The sequence below is a fragment of the Taeniopygia guttata genome, chromosome 4A, assembly GCF_048771995.1.
Source record: "Taeniopygia guttata chromosome 4A, bTaeGut7.mat, whole genome shotgun sequence".
NCBI lineage: Eukaryota > Metazoa > Chordata > Aves > Passeriformes > Estrildidae > Taeniopygia > Taeniopygia guttata.
The window spans coordinates 4324090-4348384 of record NC_133029.1 but is presented as its reverse complement, the minus strand read 5'-3'; the positions used below and the strand labels follow the sequence as shown (position 1 = coordinate 4348384).

The window sequence follows — 24295 nt, the reverse complement described above, 5'->3', positions numbered from 1 at the left end:
TGCAGCATCACTGGGAGCTGCAAGGGAGGCAGCTCATGGTCTAACCCATCCTTTCACAGGCAGCACCACCATGAACTCCCACTCAGGGCAAGCTCCAAGTGCCCTGCTGGGGGAAGAACAGAGTTTTGTTCTCCTTCCCCTTCCCCATCACCCCTCAGAGGGCCCAAGGCTCTGCCTGTGCCAGGAGGAAACTCTGCTAGCTGAGCACAGACAGATGAGAACACATTTGCCCAACAGCTCCAGTCATTGAGCACCAGCTCACCCAGTTTGTCCAGTCCTACAGCTTCTGTTGTAACTGGGGCAATTTAAGATGAGAATTTGAGCACGTAAGGGCTCTCCACACATCTGTACACAAAGCAACACCTGATCACCTGCTGCTTACAAAACAAGGTGTGCTGTAACAGTAGCAAGGGAGGGTAACAACAACAGGAGTGTAAATCAAGCTGCTCTCAGTCACTGCACTGTTCTTATCTTTATTATACGCCTACAATCAGAGCACAGATTCATCCCTCAGATTTTAATTGCTGGGGATACTTAATGGTACGTCACAGTCTGAGATCTAAAGCTTATCAAGGGGCTTTGCTTTTTGCTCCTATTGCAGCTCAGTGCTCTTAGAACCATAAAATTATTTGGGTTGGAAGGGACCTTAAAGCTCATCTTGTTCCACCCCCTGCCATGGGACACCTTCCACAAGACCAGGCTGCACAAGGAGCTACAACAAGCTGTTAAAACATGTTTTAAATGACATTTTTGGACTTCTGAAAAAGGAAGGAGATATACTTACTTCAGTATCATATTCATAGTCTCATTTCGATCTTTACCTTGAAATGGCAGGGTACCAGTAAGCATTTCAAACTGGAAAGAACAAATGTTAATCTCAATCAACACTTCTTCCCCCAACTGCTGAAACAAAGTGTTAAGCACTGCACTCTTTCCTACCTCTACAACACACTGGTTGAACTTTGAAAATATTATGGAAATGTTCCCAAATCTAAAATTCTGCTCTCACTTGGAGTTTACATGATGAGAACAGTGTAGCATGGTGATGATGGAGGAATATTATACATCAAGAAGCTACTCAAAAGTATTAAAATCTCCTCCAAAACCAGGTTTTATATCTTGCCATAGTCCAAAATCTGAATGGTAAATTCTAGAACAGTAGTTTACTTTTCAAGTCCATCCTCCATGTCAGGCTGATGCTCTAACACATCCCAGGAAGGGTAGAAGTGGCAGCAGTTATTGACTTATCTCACTACTCCACTCCAGCATTCCTTCCACAAGCTCACTATCACAGAAATGCCATTAATATTCCTTCACACCAAGCTTTCAAGTCTGTTTTAAATTTATCTATGAAGTAACATGCAAAATAAAATGTACAAAGTGAAGTCTCACACTGACTACAACCGGCTTTAACTACTAATGGACAACACATGATTTTTCAGGTGCTTTATACACATTCCATAAAAGTGAAAAATCAATTTTATTCCCCCCAGTAGCAATTCAGTCATTGAATTGTCCCCCTTACCCAAGCATCCCTAATCAGAAGTGGACAAGCTTATTCTAAAAGTGCATTTGAGTGAGCTTAGCAAGGGAAGCAAGAGGCAAATACAGTACCATGAGGACCCCAAAGGACCACCAGTCAGCACTCTGGTTGTGCCCTCGCCTGTTTACCACTTCAGGAGCCATGTACTCTACAGTACCACAGAAAGAATAGGCCTTCTTCTCCTGGTCTACTGATTCCTTGCTGAGTCCAAAGTCTACAACAACAGCACCACAAGAATACAGCCAGTAAAGAATGACAGGGGAACACAAATAAATCAATATATGGTAATTCAAAATGCAAGCGTCCAGAGGTTTGGGTTGGTTATTTTCAGAAATATGATTAGCACAGCTCTCCATGAAAAAAGAGACTGCAGGTATCTGGAGAGAGCACATTTAGTTTACTACACACCTCCAAAACCATTCTAAAAGTCATTAAATTCATGATTAGCCATCAAAATAATTACTGAATTAACTTGACATTTGAAATCCTACACCTTTGGAGCTCTAAAATGCTCAGAAGTTCTCATTTTCTCTGTTTACTGCCTGCTTTATCCACACAAAAAATTGGATAAAAGTAAAAATCAAAGGGAATGCAGCCTGCATGGTCTGGTCTTACTGAATGATGAATAAATAAAATCACACTAAAAATGTTGTTGTTACATAAGGCAACATGGTTCTGTAACCTGCCTCAAGTTCAGTGCAGAAAAGCCCTGCATTCCCAGAATATTTCATTCCCAGAACACTTTTTTCCCTATTGTGAATACACAAGTCCTTGACACTGGCTCAGCTCTCCAACACCCTTTTTTTCACAGGAGAAAATGATTGCTAATCAATGATCATATCCATTATTTCCACTTTCAGAAGGAAGTGACAAATTTATGATTGAATTGTGTTTAAATATAGCAGGATTTTAAAAGGTATGCATTTCATAAACCTGATTTCCATCACCATTATTCTATCAAGTCTTTGAGGGTTTAAAAAACATTTTCTCTTAGAATCTAAGAGCAGTATCTTAGATTATAATATACGATTAAATCTTTAGTACAAAATCATCACCTTCAATGTAATTTACACTTTCAGAAATTTACAGTAATTTATTTTCTAAACAGTGTTTTATATACATCATTTTCTAGAATATATGTATTTGGATTGCTCCTCAGGGAACTATTTTCTGCAATTTTATATGCATTTAAAATTGACAATACAGAAACTCAAACTTATTTAGAAAGAGCTATATTAATGAGTGGTGCCTACCTGTTAACTTGATATGTCCTGCTTCATCAAGCAAAATGCTGAAAATTAAAATTCACATTCACCAAACCACATAAAGATCAATGCTTACATAAAACACTTAAAATATAAGTTAAAAATTATGACATAATTCTGATATTTTTAAAATAAGCTAGTATTATTTCATTTAAACTACAGATACATGTTTTACATTTTGTAGTGTTTACAAAGTCTTAACAGAATTAGTTTTAATTTCTTATAGTGTGAAAAAGCAAAGCAACAAGCAAAATACACATAATAGTGGTAAAATACATTTTACTTTACTTTTCTGGCTTCAGGTCCCTGTACACAATTCCCAAGCTGTGAAGGTGATCCAAAGCAAGGGCCAGTTCTGCGAGGTAGAATTTCACATCTTCCTCTGTAAACATAACCTAATAAGAACTGTATAGATTTACCTTCTGATCTTGTCTTCAGTTTTTAAAACTGCAATCTAAAAAAATATATAGTCCTGTCTGCCTAGATTTCAAACTTAGTTTTGAAAGTCCCTTGTGAACTCATAATTCATGAGTTCAGCCAAGAGAAATGATTTACTAATATCTATTAATTATAAAATACACAAAGAACTACCTGCAATACTTAAATAAAGCCATCAGCATTACTGCAGAGCATTAATTAACTTTCAGATAATAAATTAATTGTTTTATTTGGTGTAACTGCCACCCAGCACTCCTCCTGCCACAAACCCAGACAGTTTTCCGCTGCATCATAAAATTTAATACATGGCTGCTGTATTGGGTGAATGTGAATTCACATTAACAAGATTTAGGGGGGAAAAAAGCAAAAATCATTTAGGAATAAAACATGGAGAATAAATCACTGGTGGCAATAACAATGACAGCCTGGGAGTTGAAGAACCTGCCCTGCTCTTAGGAAAAAACTATTAAAGAACCCTGGTGAGATACTGAAATATTGATGGTACTTCTGGAGCAGAGATGCACTTCTGTCCTGAACACTCCACAGGTTGCTTTAATTTAATATACAAAAACTGTGCCTGCTTTGGCTCTTGTCATGTTCCACAAATTACTAGAGAGCTTGGAATCTTTAAATAACTGGATTGAATTGGGGCTTTAAGGGAACTATTCCCTTATTTGCTGAATCCAGCAGGATTCCAAGCTCTCCAGTAATTAGTAGAACATGAAAAGAGCCAAGGCAGGCACAGATTTGTATATTAAATTAAAGCAACCTGTGGAGTGTTCAGGACAGAAGTGCATCTCTGCTGCAGAAGAAAGTGCAGTGCAGCCACTCAGCTGTAATGGGAGTACCTGGGCTCCCTGATCCCTGCCCCTGCTCTGAATTGCTCAGGTGTGATCTGTTCTCCAGGCTCAGAAAATTCATTATTTCCATAATGACAGGTGCTGACCTCGGGTGAACCATGAAGCTGTTCTACATCTCCCCATAATGACATGTAAAGCTGTTCTCTGGGTCAAGTCAAACATGATGCAAGTCAGGTCCATTAAATATTACCAATAAAAACTTCATTACACACTCATCTCACTGCCACAGCTGAAACTCTCATACCCACATTAGAATTTAAAAACCAACAAAATAACTTCAACAACTTCATACTAAACCAAATTATTTTAAAATAATCCTTGTGTGCAAAGTATGGAATGCCACAGGGAATTTATCCTCATGTGCATTATCCATAGGCTGTGTTTTACCATGGACTTTTGAAACTACTTTCCATTCCCACCAGAAAATAAAAACCTTATTTTTTTCATATCTATATACAAAAAACAGTATGAAAGGTAACTGAAGTGTTCCAAAAAACAGGTGGAGTCTCAGCAGTAAGAAAACTTGAGAATTATGACTCCTTGATTCCCACAGGGAACACATCCCCCTTTCAACCCCCAGCAGGAGTTCTTATGGATAGCCTTGCATCCCTTATTGAAGAATGCTCCACAGGGACAATCCCAGCTGGGTTAGTGCAAGAGAACAGCTCTTCCTGCTCTGCCAGAATTCCCACTGGAACTGGACATTCCATATCAAAGCACAGCCTGACCTCCTTCCTACCTCCTGCTCCAATAACCCAGGACAAGTCAGTCACTAAGTTTTTAACAGCCATTTTAGCTTCCAGATTAATTAATTTTGAGCTCAATTCTTAGACTTAATCACTGTGTAACCAATCTCAGTTTTTAATAAAAATGCCTTTAGATTATTTCTCTTTTGCCTGTTCCTAAAGTAAAACCTTTATTTTTATGAGAAGCGTACAGGGAAAGAACCTCTCTCCTGGCCTTACATAGTGAGAATAAACAACCTCCTCCATGCCATGAAAAACATCAGATAACTCAGTTTTCTCATTTAAGAAAGTGGCTTTTCCTGTGCTTTGGCAATATAAATGGATTTACAGTGGTGAAAACACTGAAAACCTCACTTGCTGTGAAGCTGTTGAGAAACTGCCATTAAAAATTTAGATCTTTATAAAAGGTTTGCCAAAAGAAAATAAGTCTTCTAAACGCGTTCATAACACTTAAGGTAACATATAATAAATATTTGATGGCAAACATTTAAAAAAAATAACAACAGCCTGTAGCTGTATCCCATTCCCTCCTCTGGAGTTCTCCCTCCAGGAAACAAAAATAGAAATGAAAAACTCAAGGTCCAGTTGTGTGCCAGGGTTGGATGGAGGGGAGTGGGCTCAAAAGCACCGTGTCCCCACTTTGTGGGATTCAGGATGAGCACTGGGATGGCAGCACCAGGCAATTTACAGTGCAGCAGAAAGCTCTCAGGGCTGCAGGATTCCAGGAGCACCTAAGCTGACTAAGAGCATGAGAACTACACATCCCCTTCCTTCAGTGCTAAATATTCATTTACTTCAGTTGTGTTTCCAAGCAACAAAACATTTTTAGACAAAAGAACTGCACTTTGCAGATGCCAAATTAAAACTTGGGCTACTCATCAATACACACTCGGGTTTCTTAAGGATAGAACAGAATCTAGAATATGTAAGGCAAGCCCAAAAGTTATTAAAAACTTCACTATGACAAGAAATATGGGGGAAAACAGGTTTAGAAGCCAATCCTGTACCAACAAAACCCAGCCCCTGTCTAAGAGTGAGTGGAGATAAAATTTTAGGTACTTACCTCTTTGGATAATCGTGTGAATACATCTCCTCCCCTGAGAAAATCCAATATTAAATAGAGCTTCCCTTCAGTCTGAAAGGCTTTAAAAAAAATTAAAAAGTAAAAAAAAAAAATCAATAGTTGTATGACAAAACTACAAAACAGATCTGAATGCTTTTACAACTAGGAAATTTCAGTAACAGGCAATACTTTTGTTGTGGAAGTGAAATAATTCAGCAGCATATGAGGTAATTTACTGAATGATTCCTTGCTTCTTCATAGAAGAAAATCTTAGTCATGAGAGATGATTAAAATAATGTTCTTTTATTTCTCTTTTGTCAAACAGGGAAGCAGCAAGGACATAAATTACTGTGGTTTGGTTTAAATCAATGAAAAGTACAAAATCTCGGCAGAACTTGAATGTAAATAATCTGAAATTCTTACAAGAGGGCTTAACCTAAAACTTTTATACAGCTATGTATTTACAGTCCTATTTTTTTTTCCCAAGTTGCTAGAACCTAATGTGGAACCTCCAAAAGTGAGAGAGAACAAGAGCAGCTGTGCCTTCAAGCCAAGGGAAGGAATGTTGGTGCTGGGATCCCCGACAAGGGAATGAAGTGCAGAACTCCAATGATTTCAGAAGGCTAATTAATTACTTTATTATTCTGTATTACACTAACAAGAATTATAACTAGAAAAACTCGTGACTCTCTCAGGAGAGTCCTGACACACACACATGGATCCAACTGGTCCATGAATCCAAACAACCATCACCAGAATCCACTCAAGCAATCACCTTGGGTACACAAGCTCCAGACCACATCCCACATGGGCACAAACAGGAGCAGCGAATGAGACAAGAATTGTTTTGATTCTCTTTTCTCTGCTTGTCTCAAGAGAAACCCTGAGAAAGCCAAGTGCAAGGAAGGGCAGGCAAAGCAGAGGGATGTGTACCAACCATAGTGCAGTTTGACGATGAACGGGTGATTCACTTCCACCAGGATGTCGCGCTCCATCTTGGTCCGGACTCTGTCCCGAACTGAGGGCAGACAGGAAAAAAGAACAACAGTTTGTTTTTTGTGGGACACAAATGCATTGAGTACAACACAGAAAGGCTCTGCTGGCTAAAGGAATCTCTTCCCTCATCACCTGGTTTGTTTTTAATGTTCAAGTCCCATAAAACTCCTTTTGGAGAGCAAGACTCTGGTTTGTTTCCTGCCTGCCCCAACTTTCTTCTTTCCTTCGTTGTATTTCCAGCACATCCCCACATTTCGTGATAATCCATACTGCTTTCAAGAAGAAAGCTCCTATCTATGTTCCCAACTTCAATTTTTGAATTAACTCTCTGTCCTGAATAGGAAATATTTTTAAGATTACTTTTTCCCCTTTAACAGTAACAATCTTTTTTCACAGTGGACTTGCATCCATTCAAGTGTCTCCTGAAAGCCAAAACACTGAATTAAATTGTTCTGGCTCCTGGAACAAGGGAATGACTTAATTTTAACCACAGCAGAGTTCTGACTTAACAAAAGACAAAAGGAAAACTGTTTATGAAATTAACTTGTTTTCATATAATGAAAAGTCTAAACAGAATTAAATAATCCAATTTTAAACTTTGAAAGAGCATTTCTAACCACATAATTAAAGCTACCTGGCCAGATTTAAAATAATACTTAAACATGAACTTACAAGTCACTCTAAAAAAAACCCACCTGTCAGAGAAGAGTTATGAACTCACTGACAAATATTTAAGATTAAAAAAAAGCTTTTAAATACAGGTGCACTAAACCCCATGGTCCAAAGTCTCAGTTGAAAGACAAACCTACCTTTTAAAGAAGCTTTCTTCAACACTTTCATCGCATAAAGCTGCCCAGCATCAGGCCCAATTATCTTCCTCACGAGGAAGACCTGGCAATAATACAAAGCCCATTTTTAAATCACTGCAAGCTTGGTAATGAAACCCAAACTCTCACAAAGCATTTGCAAACCTCCCATTAATGTCAGGCAGCTTCCAGTGCTCCGGACCAAGCACACACCTTTAAAGGAAGAGCAAAACTGCATTCCTTGATCAGATCAGAGCTGCGAAGCACCAAGCTCTCTGAAGCATGACACTGCCCACAAACTTTGGATTCTTTCCTGATTTATCAAAGAAGTTCTTACAGAAAGGTTTCTTTCTATCACTTTCTTGGAGAATGACAATTCTGCTTGGTCTGCCACCTCCCAAGAGGCTTTTGAGGTTTAAGACCCAAGTCTCAAATATGAAACATTCATTTTTATTAACGAATTCTGTACAAGTTGAGATGAAAGCAAGGAAACCTCACCATTTAAGATCAAAGCACCCTTTCCCTCTGGAATAGCAACTCCAACAGGTTTTTCAGCTTTTTTCTCTCCAGAAGAGTTTTAAAGATAGATGGGATACAACTTGACACTGAGTAAAGCATATTAGATAAAGTATTGCACTACAAAGACATGGAGCTACACTAATTTTTAACCACCAGATCTTCCAATTTACAAAATGGTTTGACATGTGCTCCTACTTCTAAATTGTTGTTCTTATAATAGCAATTATTAGTTATGAATTAACAAGTTTTGCTGTAAAAAAAACAAACATACAAGTCAGAAGAGAAAGCCAAGAGCTCCCCACAATTGCCTCTCTGATCTCAGCTTATCCAGACTTTAATTTACAATTAATTTATTTACATCTCAAAATTATATGTATTTTTCAATGATCTTGTTAAGTTTTCCATTCTAAAATCAGAAATTCAGGCACTGTCATGACTAAGTTGTACATGGTTGGGAGAGGGGTTGTTTTTATTTTAAGCTCTGGTTAGAAGAAAAATATCATGTTTCAAGGTTGTCTGGCTTTTTGTTTTAATAACTTTTGTCCAATAACTGACCTACAACAGGGTTCTCCTATAGGCCAAGGTGATAGAAAATAGTAAAACAAGTAATTTGAACACCAGCAACTAAGAAAACAGCTGTAGATAAATACAATGACAATAATAAAATATTAAAAAGCACACAGAAATATTTTAGTCTTAACAACCAACTACTTGTGAGGACACAAGGAATTCATGCACAAGTTACAAATTTTAGCTAATAAGACCCACAATAGCTGAAGACTACTGAAGCACCACCTATTTATTTAATTTGCAGACAAACCCTCCAGAACTCCACATCTGCTTTAGAATGCACATCATTCCTGAGAGAATGAAGAGGGAAATTCAGTAACTCAGGAGGTTTAACCCTTTATTTCTGTGGAAGTGTAAAATCCTGCACTGATGTCAAAACCAGGCTGCAGGAAACCTCCCTTGTGCTTGCCAAGCCCAAAGGAAAAGCCCTGAGAGTAGAAACTGGGAAGGAAAAGCAGGTAAAGATATATTTGAAGTCTGTTCGCTATCACTTAAGCACAGAATGCCTCCCTAATATCAATTTCTTCCTCTCTCACTGTTCTCTATGCAGAGGTTTGTTCCTGCCTAAAGACACACACAGAATCAGCAGAACAGGAAAATGGGAACAAATGTAAAGCTGATTAACTACTTTAGTTGTTGGCAAAAGATGTAGTCTGAGTCTGGTTTTAAAAAATTAATTACCTTCCTATACACTAGGATTAATATTTCAACTACTGTGTTTCAACACAGTGACAGAGATCAGATTTTCAACTTGATTTCTGCAAAGTGACACCCAGTGGCACATTACAAAAGGAAAATATTGTAACAAAAACCCTGCCATATTTCTTCTCTGTGCCATTTGAATAATTAGTGTCTTTTAGCTGGAGATCAATTGATAAATACAGCAAACTAGAAAAAGTAAATAAGCTGAGAAATGTATTTCAGGTTAAGCCCCCAGTTGCCACAATCAGCTCTTCTGTAGCTACATAAATACAGATTTTGTGTCTTGAAAAAAGCCAAACATTCCCTGTACATCAAGTCCCATTACCAAAAGACAAACCAGCTTTTCCTTCAGAAGGTTCTGTCCATGGCACTGGAGCAAGGCTGGGAAAGGATTCCATTACTCAATACATATTCAAATTATATTCCCAGCAATTCTGCTGGCCACTATTTCCCTGGAATGTCTGGACAGGTCTATGGAACAAGTTTATCACCTTACCTTTCCAAATGATCCCTGTCCAAGAACCTTAAGTAGTTCAAACTGTGCTGGATCTGCTTTCTCACATCCTTCTTTCACATGGTGTGTAATAGGAATTTCTTTCACACTTCCTTCATCCTGTGATTTCAAAGCAAATAAAATGCAACAGTGAGCAGGCTTGCAGTAACTAAGTCTTGCTAAAAGTGCATGTAAATACCTGGATTTTTCTTTATTTAGTTTTATTTTAGTAAAATATTTGGAATTCTAATGAGGCTTAAAGGAAAACTGTTCAAATGAAGAATTTTCCCATCTATCTTTTATTAAACAGATGCATCTAAAATTTCTAAACTGAAGGAAAATTCTCAAAGAATACTCATTTCCTTTTGCCATAAATATCTCAACTACAGAAAAGCTGGATTATTTTACATGAAAGGAATAAATGCACAGATTTTAAAACCAATACTTCTGTGCTTCACCTCTGCTTAGCAGCTTTAGTTTTCCCAGTGATTACTCTTCTCATCTTTCCCCCTTCCTGAAATAAGTCTTAATGAAAGCCAAATTGAATTTCATCATTTGGGGTAATTATTGCTTTTCACAGCAGCAAATAATAACTCTGGTCATCCATTTGTAGCTGAAGGAACAGGCAGCATTTGAAGACCATAAATAAGAGATGAATCATCTTAAGGACTGAGAATTCTTGCATCCAAGAGAAGAAACAGCTCTGGGGTGCAGAGCTCCTGGGAAGATTATCCTGTGTGGGGACCTCCTTCAGACAGCTGAGGGTAATTCTGAGCTGGGTGAGTGATTTAATGTTCTCTTGACTGTCTCATGTCCCTCTCAGCTTTAGCAAAGCAGGGCACAGCAGTCCCAGTTGTGAAAAGACAAACATTCCTGATGACACAAATCCCATGATGGATTGCAGCTTTTATGGTGTAAGAGAAGTTTCTGAGAGCCAAAACAAGCAAGGTATCAAAATAAGCACTCTTGAAATCAAAAACTGAGGTCCACAACAGCAACCTCAGCTTGCAGGTGGAAAAGGAGCAGCACTCTCAGCCCTAGCAAGAAGATCAATAAAGTTCTTGTACACAACAAAATCACAAGTGAAAATTCCATCTGATTTGCATGAGTTCACTTTTGGGGTATCAAATTATTATCAGCTGTCTCCCATCCTCTCTTCAGGCCTTCATTTTGAAAGCTTCTCTTAGCAGAGACCAGAAAACCACCCCACCAACCTCCTGTGAGTTACAGCCCCTCAATGAGAAGTGCAAACAGCACCAGGAAAGGACCTGAGTACTGGATGAAACAGCTGAGTTTTGGAAATAACACCATCTATAGTCAGGTGAACTTACTGCCCAAGACTGTGCATTAATCAGCTTTATCACAGCTCATGCAGAAGTACCTGGATGAAATTCTGGTTTTACACAGAAATTCAGAGTAGGAATCTGCTCATCTACTCATATAAATTTGTACATGCTGCAGTAATTAAAGAAAAAAAAAAAAAAAAAAAAAGAAGCAATCATCACATTGCATTAATTACTTCTGCCTTAATTGCTTTGCTTGTCCAGAGGGGAAAAGAGAGTTCAAACAAACATCTTGGTATATTCCCAAACTGTAGTCCAGCTGTTACTGCACACAGTCCTTTCCCCTCCCCTCTCTTACTTCATCCTCCTTCTGGGAAAGGCCTGTTTGTTCTGCCTGCTTCCCACACAAAGGTGGGTATTAACACCAGACACTGCTGAAAACAGTTAATTCCATAATTCACAATCAAGCTACTTTATTTCATCTTTGGTCACAAACCCCATCACACACTGATGACACACTGTAAAATCCCAACTTCCCCCTCATCCATCCCCCTTGGTGACTGCATTTATGCACTCAGAGGACAGATACACCTATCTTTTCATTTTCCTTTACTTTTTAAACACACGCCTAATTTAAGGCAGGTAAGAACAGCAGCATTTGGAAGTCATCTGATGACAGATGAAAGCAGCAAGTTGTCTAATTACACACCCAGTTGTACAACAGACTTAATGGCTGCTTCTTCCTATGAAATATGTAAATACTCTATTTAGAAGCCTTTTTTCTTCACCATCCTAATTTGTATTCCTCAACACCGTGAAACTTTGCATGAGAAAAGCTCTTTAAGAGTTCAGCCTCTCCTGTGTTTATCACCCACCTCGAGCCATTAGCCTGTGACATCACAGGTGGTTGCTGAGGAGACTGAGAGGATTTCTAAATGTGAACTCAGGAGAGAAATGTTTTCCATGCAAATAAAGACTAACTTGAGATGGATTAAAAGAGGTTTTTTTTTTTAATAAAGTGTTTTATCTTCACAAAAGATGTCTATATAATTTCACTTACTTAACTATCATTAAGGTACTAAAAATTGGCACAATTGGGGTGTAAGAGACCTCTTCATCACCGCCAAGGAGTGAGCACATAGAGCTGAGCTGCTCCAAGCCACTTTCATTTTCATTTCTACTTTGGCCTCCATGAACTGCAGATTTGGTAATCTCATTTTGTGCTCTGCTGCTTGAGCAGCAAATTTCTTTCCAAGCTGAGGCACCAGCTCCTACCCAGTGGCCTTGCACAAGAGGGAACTCAACTCTGCCCTGCTCCCAGCAGGTTCACCAGGAGCTGAAGGAAACACTGGGATCAGTCCTGGCTTTGTCACAGCTCCCTGGAATGTGGCTCCAGGCACCTGAGAGCTCAGCAACCTCCTCCTGCTCTAGAGCAGCAGAAAACTCAGACAACCCACTGCTCCTTTCTTTGCTACATGTGAGACCACTCTGACACTTTATTTACTCACTCCACACCAGGAAATGTCCAGGCACCACGTGGACCTATACCCAAGACTTCAGTCTCCAAATCCCTTCGTTATAAATGTGGATATTATGACACAAAGCAGTGGTTACAGCTGGTGACAAGATTGATTTATCCCACAATCCCAGACTGGTTTGGGTTGAAGAGACCTTGAAGCTCATCCAGTGCCACCCCTGCCATGGCAGGGACACCTTCCACTGTCCCAGGTTGCTCCAAACTCCATCCAACCTGGCCTTGGGCATTGCCAGGGACTCTCTGGGCAACAGCTACCTTCATGACCCTGCTCAAAAATACGAGGAGTGTGTTGAGAAATGCTGGCCAATGTTCCCATGGGCAGTCAGACATTTCACCAAACACAGGAAGAGAGTGAAGTTTAGTCCAAGGTTTAGCCAGCACACAGAACATTCATCCTCAGCATCTCCTAAACAGGCACTGGGCAAAATCCACGCTCAAGAGGGGCCTACCTGGGATATTTCTACATAAAAGCAAAATTAACATACTGGTGGTACACATTAATTCTGCTCTAAAAAAGCAGAATTAAGTACCTTTGAGCTGAAGGTACAGCAGCTACACTAAAATCTACAAAGGCAGAACAAATGATTGTAGCAAGAGCAGCATTCAGCACTCTGTAAGAAAGGTCCCAGGCTGGCCTGAGCATTTCTGAGGTTGAGGAATCAGCAAATGCTCCCTCCAGCACAGGGAACCTTTCCACGAAGCTATGCCTCATGCAGCAGAGTTTCCAAACAAGGTATTTACAGTCCCTACCCAGGTACTAATTTCCAAAGCCTTCTTTGAGACTTGGAGTCTCCTCAGATTTTGTTCAAATAAAATGATGGGTTCAGAAGTTATTAAAGAGCAGGGAATGCATAAATTTTGCTGCAACAGGAGGTCATGCTAATGAGCGGCTGAAGTGAGGAGGAATCAAACACTTACGTGGTAGGAATACGGTTCACCTTCTTCCATAGGCTCATCTGCCATTTTAAGGCCATTTAGCTGCAGGAAAAAAAGAAAAAAACATCATGAAGACCCAGCAATTTCAAATTAATAAGAGTTCAAAATTCGACCAATTTACATTTCAGAGCACACAAGTGAGAACTGGTGGTGGGGTTGATCTAATTTAAAGCTGTAGTTTCAAACAAACACTACTACTCAGTAGTTATATTTAGCATCTCCCTTATGTATCATTTAGCATCTCCCTTTGTAAAAGCCATTATTATTATTATTTTTATGCCAGTGTTATTTAATTGGGATTAATTTAAAACTCCTTTAAAAGCTAGATACCACTCCTACAAGATGACACTAATGCAGAATTCCTCAGTTATGCATGAAACTTATGCTGCAGATGCTTTTCAGAAACCTAGAGTCTTCTAAGGAAAATTAATTTGCAGTTTAAAGAGAAGAGATGCAAAAGTGATTCCAAGCCTTTTTGAAAATATCAAGCCCACAGCTGCAGTAAAAAAAAAAAAAAATAAACTTAGTTTAAGCACCAAGTCACAAATAATTCAGTGCTGAAACTAAAAAAAAAAACCAAAAAAAACCCAAAACCCAGAAATATAAGGACATGCTCTGTTCAGACATGCAAAGAGTCATTAAAAACTGGAAATACCTGACAAAAATGAGTGAATGCTGTTATGGATTTTGCTAGTAATAAGTGCTAATTTATTTATATATTAATTGTTCAGCATCTCTACCTTTATATGGCACAGGTATCACACTAATATACTAACTACAAACAACATAGGAAAACTCAAGCTTTTCTTTCTGAAAACCAAGTTGAACCAATTAAACTCTTAGGATGGGTAATGACTTTTTTTCTTGTACTTCTGAATTTTTCTAAAATCCCTGCCTAAAATCCTGGAACACGGTGCTGCTGTCAGCATGGGAGTTGGTAAAACACGGGACTACAAAGAAATGCCCCCCAGATTCCTCTGCTCAGAACCAAACCCAGAACCTGGAGGAACTGGTGGGGCTGCAGGGCCAGGTTTGTACCACGACTGTGTCACCAGGCAAACCCTCAACCACTTCCACTGCTGCTACAGACTCCTGGTGTGGAGTAGAGCTTTTAAGAGCTAATTTACAAATTAATGCTTTTGATAAAATTAAATCTCCAATTTTTGTAGCAAGATACTGGCACTTATTTTTGGATTATATTCTCACTGAGGGGAAAAAATTTAAAAAGACAAAACAGAAAAACAGATCAAGGAAGTAACATAAAGCTTCATTTATTTTCAAATTTCTATTTATCATAACTCGGTTTAACCAATGGTACCTGTAACCCACACCCATCATTCATTTCTCATGTGTTTCCACCCTAACTCTAATGGCCAAAAATCACTCCTGCATTACCCTGGATCCAGAAACCAAAGCTGCTCATTTGCTACGTAACTTTTTTTTTTTTTTTTGCATTTTTTTTTCACAAATTAGACAGTAGGAGGGACAAGACACTATGGTTGTTATTGTACAAATGAACTGAATAAATCCAGCAGTAACACCAAAGTTCAGCCCAGCTCTGACCTCCAACCTCATTTCCATGCAATTTCTTTTCACAACACTATAAATTACATTCAAGTGTGAACCAATGCAAAGTTCACCAAAATTGACCAAAAAACTTAATTGGAATTAGAAATAAACTGGGTTTCTACTCCTGATGCTCAGAAATGTAATAACATTGTTCCTTCATGGACTTCAATGCAATTTTATTGTGCATTTCACCATTTCTTTCTGTAAAGATGGGCAACGTTTTCCAAGTTTTGTTACTTAAATTTAAGCTCCAGAACCAACACTACCAGGCAGAAGAACTGTAGATACACTGAAAACAACAGAGATACACAAAATGGGGCTGGGATGGGGCTTTGAACCCAAAATAAATGTGTTATTTCATCTAGGTTGTTCCTGAGAACACCATTTAACGTACTTCCAACTTGCTGGCAAATCAAGTACACTAAGCTATTGGATTTTTATGGCAGGTAATCATCTTAATTAACAATTTCCTATCACACACTTTTCCTCTTCACTGTTACTCCTTGGTTTGTGTTTGTTTTTTCCTGTCCAGTCTCTCCGTACTGGTACAGACTGGGACACCTGCCAATTTCTAGTCCAAAGAATTTGATGTTCAAGGGCATGAATCTGCTTTTATTGCTTGATACATACAAGTACACTTTTGCCATATTTGTTTGTGAATCCTGGTCACTGTCCATTAAAAAAACACAAGGAACAAAAATCTGAAAACTTGTTGGCATACGACCCAAAGTCTGGTGGGTTGTTAAGTAATTCAGCTAAAAAAAGTTAATGACAAAAATCAAATCATTATTGTCTTGTACAGTCACTTAATTGGCCATGTTTCAATAACCAGAAGTTGGCAAAAAAGAAAAGTGACAGTTAATACTTATTTCCCACCTCTGTGGAAACAAGATACAAAATGCAGCTTCAACAGCCAAGAGAGGCTCCTTTTAATGATTTAATCATGAATATTTATACACAAACATATAGAACAGAACAATTTTAACCTCTAAGTCATTACTTACTAAATATCTACAAATGCACAAATTTATTATTGAGAATTAAAAAGCACAGTTCCCTATAAAAAGAACAGGTGAAAAAAGCCAATACTGTGATTGTGAAGGAGATTCCTTCATCTTTCAGTCATTTTGCTGTTTAGTGCTGCTCAAGTCCTACAACTGAACATTTTAAATATTAACTCCCATGACAACACAAACTGAACTCAGGCATTTAGGCAAACACTGACGACACTTTCCAAACACACAATCTGGAAATAACACAAAGTACCCCATGTTATTGATTAGTAAAAAAAATAACAAAAGGAACTATGTAAATAGATGAGCTCAAAGTTTAGGTCAGAGCACCTGGCAGGTCAGACACTTTTGCAGAGGTGCAGGCTCAGGGTCCCAGCTTGGCAGGGAGCAATGTGCCTCTGGATTAAACAGGGCCATGGATCCCATGGCTGGGACCATTCCTGTTACCAATATCCAAATATCCAAAGGGCTGGGAAAAGGCTTAATGACAATTGCACATGTTCTTCATCTGGTTAGTACAGCAGAACAGAGGATTCCCAGTATTCCCAAAGATTGAACCATCTTTTCCCCTCCCATATTAAGGATGTTTACATGGTAAATGCCTGAGGACTTGGTGGGTCTACAGGTTTTGGTTGAAAGAAGCCAAGCAAAAGGTCAGCAAAAATGTCTAATCCCAGGAAAAGCAGTGGAAGATGTAAAACCAGGGCAGGATGCACCTGCTTTACATCTCTTTACTGCGGCATTCAAACAGAATTTTAAAAATTCTAGAAAAAGCAGAACTGGGAATTTTATCATCATACTATAATTAGAAGTAAAAAGCAGTATTCAGCACCACTCACCTAAAATCTTGTCTGGTTTCAAACAGGTAAAATTCTACCCAAGGGTAACCAAGAGCTCCTGTATCCTCCACAGCTCCTGCTTCCCTGGGCTCCATTTGGGAAGTTACTGGGGTGTTCCCAGAGCTGCACCTCAGATCTCCCACATGAACACGAGAATAAGCAGTTTCCTTCCCCACAAACAGAAGGAACCCTTCAATAGTTGTTTCAAAATATTTCAGGGGAAGCTTACATCAGAAAATGCACAGGCCGTGCGACCTGCGTCAAAAAGACTTTGAAAAATAAATATCCTGACAGGACAACCACATTTGTTCCTCATTTATTCTTAATTACATCTATAGAGAGTTTGCATCATGAATTTAATTAGCAACACACTGGCCTACTGAGGATTTCCTGAGATAGGTCGGAGGAGTTTGAGGGTTCTGGGCACATCCACTCCCCACCTGCACAAACTCTGGGCCAGCCCCACTCCCTCAACTCCCCCCACAAAGGGAAGAGGCCTCTAAACTCCCTCACACTCTTGAATACACCAAGTGAAAAAGGGAGATAAAGCAATCTAAAACACCTGAAGCCCATAATCAATTGCTAGGGAGAGCTACAAAGTTCTTTTCCTGTGGCAAATCATACATTCAAACAGGACACCAAACCTTCAGCAACATATAATTAGTGATTTTAAAAGAACATTTTGATCTTTCCCATTATCAGATCAAGGGAGAATTACGTGTGCCTCCAACAAGTTATAGCTCTGACAAGACACAAAGCTGACCCCAAGCACAGGGATCACTGCATTAGCAAACGACTTGAGATCTTTTCTTTCCTGCCTGGGTACATGATCTTAACTCCAGAATCAAAGGGCATAAAAGCAGCCAGTCTCTAAATCATTTTTGATGTCAGGCAATTCTGGAAAAGGGTAAGATTTAAACTTGAGGAAAGCAATTATTTCAAATTTTTTTTTCTTAATGCAGAATTCTACCTATGATGAGTAAAGAAATACAGTAAACACAGGGTTACTGTGAAGTGCCTCCACAGGACGCAAGGTGAGTTACCTGGTTCCTGTCAGAGACCTCAGAATACCACAGCAGATCTCCAAAATTAATTTCAGAAGTGGTATACAAACCCACCATCATTATTACTGTATTGCAGCACTTTTCAATGCATAAAGACACTCATTGTTTTCCCTTTAAGAGCATTAATGTGCACACTTTTTTTTTTTTTTTTTAAAGGCAACTTGTTCTCCAAGATCTTTACAAAATCTGCACATTATTGCAAAGGCTGAGGGCACTCAAATTAGGGGCAATGTTTTACTTTCTCTCCTCAAGAGAACACCAGCCGATTGTGGAGATTGTGAGGGATGCACTGAACTAGGTAGAGCTGAGTCATCCACGTCACTGCCAGTAATTACTCACAAAGGAGTTATGCAACTCCTAACACTGACAAAATTCAGTGGCCTTTCACAGACCGGGCTCAGAACGTGCTCCAGAGGATGGACTGAAAACACTGGCCAAAATCAAAGATGTATTTATTTCAACTGGCAAAGGCAGCAGCTTATGCACAACAGCAGCAGAGCTCAGCTCATGAAAAATCCTTTTGGAGGGCAGCAACTTTCGATGCAGCCCCGTTTTCCAGCAGAATACTTTAGTTTTCAGTCACTTTTTTTGTTTCAGCCTTGTCTTGCTTGTCACAATCAGGCAATTAAGCAATTGGTTCCTGAAGTATTTATTGCAAAAATAAGTAGTTGAGAAGAGGTTGCATTTATGCAATTCACAATATTCATGTCATGCAAACAGCATGTGCTTACAGCAATTACAGAGTTGTAAGTGCAATCCTCCCAGTTCAAGGGGCACAAAGTGCCCAAATTCCTGTATTCTGTTCAATTCCAACTCTGTATTTCAAATTCCAAATTTCTGTATTTCATTCAGCTCGGTCAGTAAAATGCTATTGTTTACTTCCCTGATTCTTTGTAGACTGTAATTACATTTTCACAATCTACAACACTTTATGATCAACACTCTCATACCTATTTTTATTACCATGGAAATACTTATTAATCCAATATCCAGGGGGAAAGAAGCTCACTGAATATTTGAAGCTTTAACAGTGCAACATTGATCCTTCCTACCTAGGCTTAAGGAATTCAGAGTCACAAAACAGCTTCACAGGTGATACTGTCACAGGAATATAAACACACGAACAGCACAGTGCACAGCCCCAAATCTTCAGCACTTCAAAGACCCATCCCCCCAAAAAAAGGAAAAATAATTCAATCCTGACCTTCAATAACTTCTTCCAAAAGTTCATGTTGTTCTTGTGACCTGAAGAATGAAAATTTGTTTCCTACTTTCAAGATCACCTCCTTTCCTTGCCAGGTGTTTTTACTCCAAGTCAACACAAGTGCTACAGTAAACGCACTTACTGCTAATAACATAATCCTAAATTTAGTCAACAAGTAGAGTCCTCAGAGAAAACCATTCCTCGCATTTTTCCTCCTCTGCCACGGCTAATGGACAAGAGCACCAGAAGGCACAAGTTAATCTTCAAAATAAAAACCTATTTCACAGTAGCTCTGTTGACTGTAGTTCCAGCAAGGCCAAGGTCAGAGATCTCTCAGACTGCCAATACAAGGCTGTAATGAGTACTATGAGCTATACCTAATTCTGTGAAATTTAAGTGAAAGGCCACACTAAAATTCACTTTGACATAAAATACACCTTTGTTGAATCCCCAAGCCACGTGGATGTAGAAATCCAACAAGTGAGAAGTGCAGCACACCCCTGAGATCACTTATAGAAAGGGTTATGACAACACAAATATTTGTTCCTGTAATTTGGGAACTTCACACTCAGCTTGAAGAAACTGTTTTGGCACAAATGGGCTCTAAGTGCTGCTGGCCAAACCTAAGGTGGACACAACAAACACCATTTAATCTCCTTTTAATCAGAGCACAACTGGAGGAGCTTTACACAGACCGTGTGAAATACAATTTTAAGAGTGACTGTTACAAACAGCTTTCAGGTGTTACACACACACAGCCCTTTCAGCTGGACACCCCTGTCCTGGGCTCTGCTGGCTCCCCTTGGTGGTGGTGGGGGGCTTGTCCAGCCAAAAACCACCCAGGGATGCACATCCCAGTTCAGCTGCAACACTCTACATTTGATTATTAAACCACTGATACATAATTTCCTAACATTTTCTAAAGAACTGATCAACAGGACCTAGAAAGTTCTCAGACCTTCACTAAATTTCATACGTCAATTATAATAAATTGCTTTTACAAAGAATATGAACAAATAAACCTTAATACTTCTGCTGACTTTCTGTTATCTGATGCATATCCAGTAATTATAGTACTTGGCAGTGGTACTAAAATCCCAATAGTAAAAGCACTAAGAAATTTGGGGTTGTTTTTCGCTTTCCATTTTTATCAGGGAAAAAAATTTCAACAAGACAAGGACATCCTTTCACTCTTGCACATTCTGTACTTTGAGATGGCTTTGCTAGAGACCCTTTTCACTTGCAGTAAGAGTCTAGTGCACGACAAAGAGCAAGTCTGACCAGTTTTAAGCAACTTTGTTTAGATAACATCTTTTGTGTGTCTAACAGACCTAGGTGTAATCTTTTATTTGTCATAGCTGACGATACCTGATACGCAACCCTTCTCTGCCGATTTCAAAGTGCAAGGGTTTTAATACTCGAGCACCACGTTCTGCTGAGACACAGGAATCATTGCAACAGAACCAGTTTTACCTTTTATTTTCTTTCAAATTGCATTTGCTCCCTGCTGATGAAGCACCTCGAGCACTAAGCAATACCTCGAAGTCGTTCCTTGTTCTTTAACACGTTTAAGCATCCAAACCTCAGCCAGGCACTCCTGGATCTCTCTGCTCGGCGTGTTTATGATAATTAACGCAGAGTTAGTTATTCAACGTTTAAGCATCCAAACCTCAGCCAGGCACTCCTGCTTCTCTCAGGCCGTTGCGTGTACGGTAATTAATGCATTGCTATTCCAGGAGAAGGCAAAGGGACCTCCGTAGTACCAACCTACCTGGATGCGCAGCCCCATTAGCACGAGCAAATTGCCAGCAGAACTTAAAGTAACTTTTCGCGGCCATAAAAGCGAGTTTACAACCCCTGGGATGCTACGTGGGGAGGGACACCTGTGACACCAAGCAGCCGGGAGGCGACACAAAGCGCCGGCCTCCCCGGGGCGCGGGCCGTGACACGTGTGGAGGCAGCGGCACCGGGGGCACGGCCGGGCCCGGGGCGGCCGCGGGGCCCGCGGGGGCGGGCGGGGCCGGGGCTGCGGGCCGGGCAGGGCCGGGCCGAGCCGGGCCGGGCAGGGCGGGCGCGGGTCGCGGCCGTGCACAGGCCGGGGGAGGTGGGCGGGCTGAGGGGGCAGCGAGGCGAGGCCGGCGCAGCCCCGCGCGGAGGGGCCACGGAGAGGCCGAGCCGGGCGCAGGTGCCGGCGGAGCGCGGAGCCGGCCCGCCCCGTTCATCCCCCCCCCCACCTCTTCCGCCCCGCACTGACCTCGGCGCCGCTCACGTACAGCTCCATTTTGTGGCAGGGCTGCGGCTCGTCGTCCAGCGGCGCGCACGGCACCATGTCCCGGCTGTGGGGCCGCGGCGGCTCGGCCGCTGGCGGGGGCCGTGCGGAGCGGCGCGGGGCGCGGAGCGGAGCGCGGGGTGCGGGCGCTGCCGGCCGGCGGGGGCGGCGCCGCGCTGCGCTGCCCCGCGCACGCCCCCAACATGGCGGCCCGCGGGGGCGGGGCCTGCGCCGCACCGCGGTGACGTCAGGGCGGGACGGAGAATCCCCTGCATGGGGAGGGGGGAATGACGCGCGGTGACGTCACCGGGAGTGCGGGCGGCGCGGCGCTGAGGGGGATTGGGGATTGGGAATGAGGATTGGGAATGAGGGGTTGGGGGTGAGGGGATTGGGGATGGAGGTGTTGGGGATGAGGGGAATGATGGAGGGGTTGGGGATGCGGGGATTGGGGATAAGGGGTTGGGCATGAGGGGATTGAGAATGGAGGGGTTGGGAATGGAGGGGTTGGGGATGGAGGTGTTGGGGATGCGGGGATTGGGAGTGAGGGGTTGGGCATGAGGGGATGGGGAATGGAGGGGTTGGGGATGGAGGGATTGGGGATGGAGGGGTTGGGGGTGAAGGACAGGTCTGAAGAGGATTGGGGTGAGGGACTTGGGGATGAGGGGTTGGGGATGAGGGGTTAGGAGTGAGGGGGTGGGGAATGGAGGGGTTGGGGGTGAAGGACAGGCCTGAGGAGGATTGGGGATGAGGGGTTGGGAGTGAGGGGATGGGGGATGGAGGGGATGCGGGTTAGGGACAGGTCTGAGGCGGATTGGGGTGGATGGATTTGGGGTGAGTGGCACAGCATGAGGGGTATTGGGGATGAGGGACGGGGGTGAGGGAATTGGAGAGACGAGACTGGGGACAGGTCTGAGGGCGATCAAGGCTGAGGGACCGGGGCTGAAGGCCATAAAAGGGCTGGGGATGAGGGACAGGGATGGCCAGGACTGTCAGGGGTCAGCACTGAGGGGCAGCGGCTCTTCCTCCTGATCTGACTGAGGGGAGGGGAAAAAAGAAAAACCCAAAAGTTTGGTTTGGTTTTGTTTTTCCGCAGGCGCCAGGCGTGGGGACGGAAGCGTGGGCGGCCGTGGGAAGCGAGAAGGAGCCGCCTGCTGACAGCGAACCGGGCCCGGCGCCTTTGTTTGCGGGCGTGTGTTCGGAGAGAAACACGGCAGCGCTGCGGGAGAAGGAGCCTGCGTGGAAAAATAATATTCCCACTTCACCGTTCGATTGTAGGAGTCGGAAGGCGCTAGATGATGCTGTCAAAAGCTGCCTCAATGACAGCTTGTATTTGAACGTGCTGTATGATTTATCAATAAGCCCCCTGCCCTCTAGATAAAGCACAGGAAGACTCAAACTATTCTGAACTGCCAAATAATTTCGATGAGATGAGCACAAACAAGGAACAAGTTGGTGCACCCCATAGCTCAGACACTTTCCATACTGAGTTTTTTGGCTCAGGAGTCAACCAATGCACAGACAAGTGTAGGATGCTGTGCTGCTCCAGTCCTTGATTAGATCCGATTCCCAGTCCCCCAAAGCTGCCCATTCCCAGTTCCCCGTGGCTGAAGAGTTGCCTGTTGTGAATGTGTCACTGCAGCCTCAGCCAGCTGGCACGTCAGCATTTCCATTGCAAGCCTATTTTTAAGGGTCTGGACCTCAACCATGGAAGACAAATGTTTTGGAGTGTATGCCGGGAATGTTTGTCCTTCAGAAAATAAAAATCAGGTGAGAAAATGGAGGAGCAAAGTCACAGGTTGTTAATTTCGAGAGGATTTATGATTTAAATATAGAATTGTTCAAGATGAGTCACTTTATTTTTGTTGTGCTAGGGACAACTTTGCAGGCTGTTGGTGAACACAGTCATATCCCAGTGCCTCTACTTGTGACACTGATGTGGCCAAATCTTCTGTGGGATTAGATCTGTACATACTTCATCAGTGCCATCAAGCACTTAATTTAAATATAAAGAAAATCAAGTGAGAAGTGATTTTTCCAAGTTCTGGGAGTGCTCAACAAGAACTTGTGTCTGAAACTCCTGTGGCAGATGCTGTTTCCTGCATCTGACTTCTCCCATTGCTCCAAATAATAACAGGCTGCAAACAAGTGTTCTGCATCCCCAGGGATTTGAGAAGTTCAGAGGAAAGCAATAATTAAAGGAGTTAGGATTGTTATTTGTGTCAAAGGCTAGAAAAGGGAAATTATTATGTATGTAGATATAAGAAAAAGGAAATTCAGAATTTCTGTTACTCTAGGTCTCACAACCAAACAAGCAAAAGGCATTCAATAAAAGGGCAACAATATGTCACTGAAATGTAAAAATTAGCAAGATCCCACTCAAATGCTCTTTTACAGAGAACTAAACCATCAAAAATACATTAGCAAATCACTGATTTAGGAGGACCAGGGCCCCATGTCTTGGGTTTCAAATGAGTATTTCCATATTATATACCTGGATATTTTATGCCCCTATTTCTAGAGCATCTAATCTGCCATAGGGGTATCAGATCTCATTTGGTGCCCAGGTTTCAGCTGGGGCTA

General features: G+C 41.4%; 1 protein-coding gene and 1 long non-coding RNA gene across 5 annotated transcripts in view; one reads left to right on the top strand and one right to left on the bottom strand.

Moving 5' to 3' along the window:
• Positions 1–21835, bottom strand: part of RPS6KA6 (ribosomal protein S6 kinase A6) — a 35320-nt gene extending 13485 nt beyond the window's left edge. For 2 of the 3 annotated variants that reach the window (XM_030272433.4, XM_030272434.4), the window contains exons 1-10: positions 21701–21835; positions 13740–13799; positions 10005–10121; positions 7721–7802; positions 6853–6933; positions 5916–5995; positions 3097–3203; positions 2797–2834; positions 1615–1757; positions 785–855 (exon numbers count right to left, since the gene is read on the bottom strand). In XM_030272433.4, coding sequence (XP_030128293.1) covers positions 785–855; positions 1615–1757; positions 2797–2834; positions 3097–3203; positions 5916–5995; positions 6853–6933; positions 7721–7802; positions 10005–10121; positions 13740–13799; positions 21701–21775 — 854 coding nt within the window. In that variant the 5' untranslated portion in view covers positions 21776–21835. Of the gene's footprint in view, positions 1–784; positions 856–1614; positions 1758–2796; positions 2835–3096; positions 3204–5915; positions 5996–6852; positions 6934–7720; positions 7803–10004; positions 10122–13739; positions 13800–19446; positions 21407–21700 lie in introns of those variants that run through there. The other variant, XM_030272435.4, reaches the window with a different exon arrangement.
• A 22-nt stretch (positions 21836–21857) lies between these two features.
• On the top strand, positions 21858–24057 carry LOC115495212 (uncharacterized). 2 transcript variants are annotated; one of them, XR_012055945.1, is made up of 2 exons: positions 21858–21956; positions 22809–24057. It is a non-coding gene; the product is annotated as an uncharacterized lncRNA (long non-coding RNA). The 2 variants fall into 2 exon arrangements; XR_012055944.1 differs by having other exon boundaries at positions 21944–22027.
• The last annotated feature ends 238 nt before the right edge of the window (positions 24058–24295 follow it).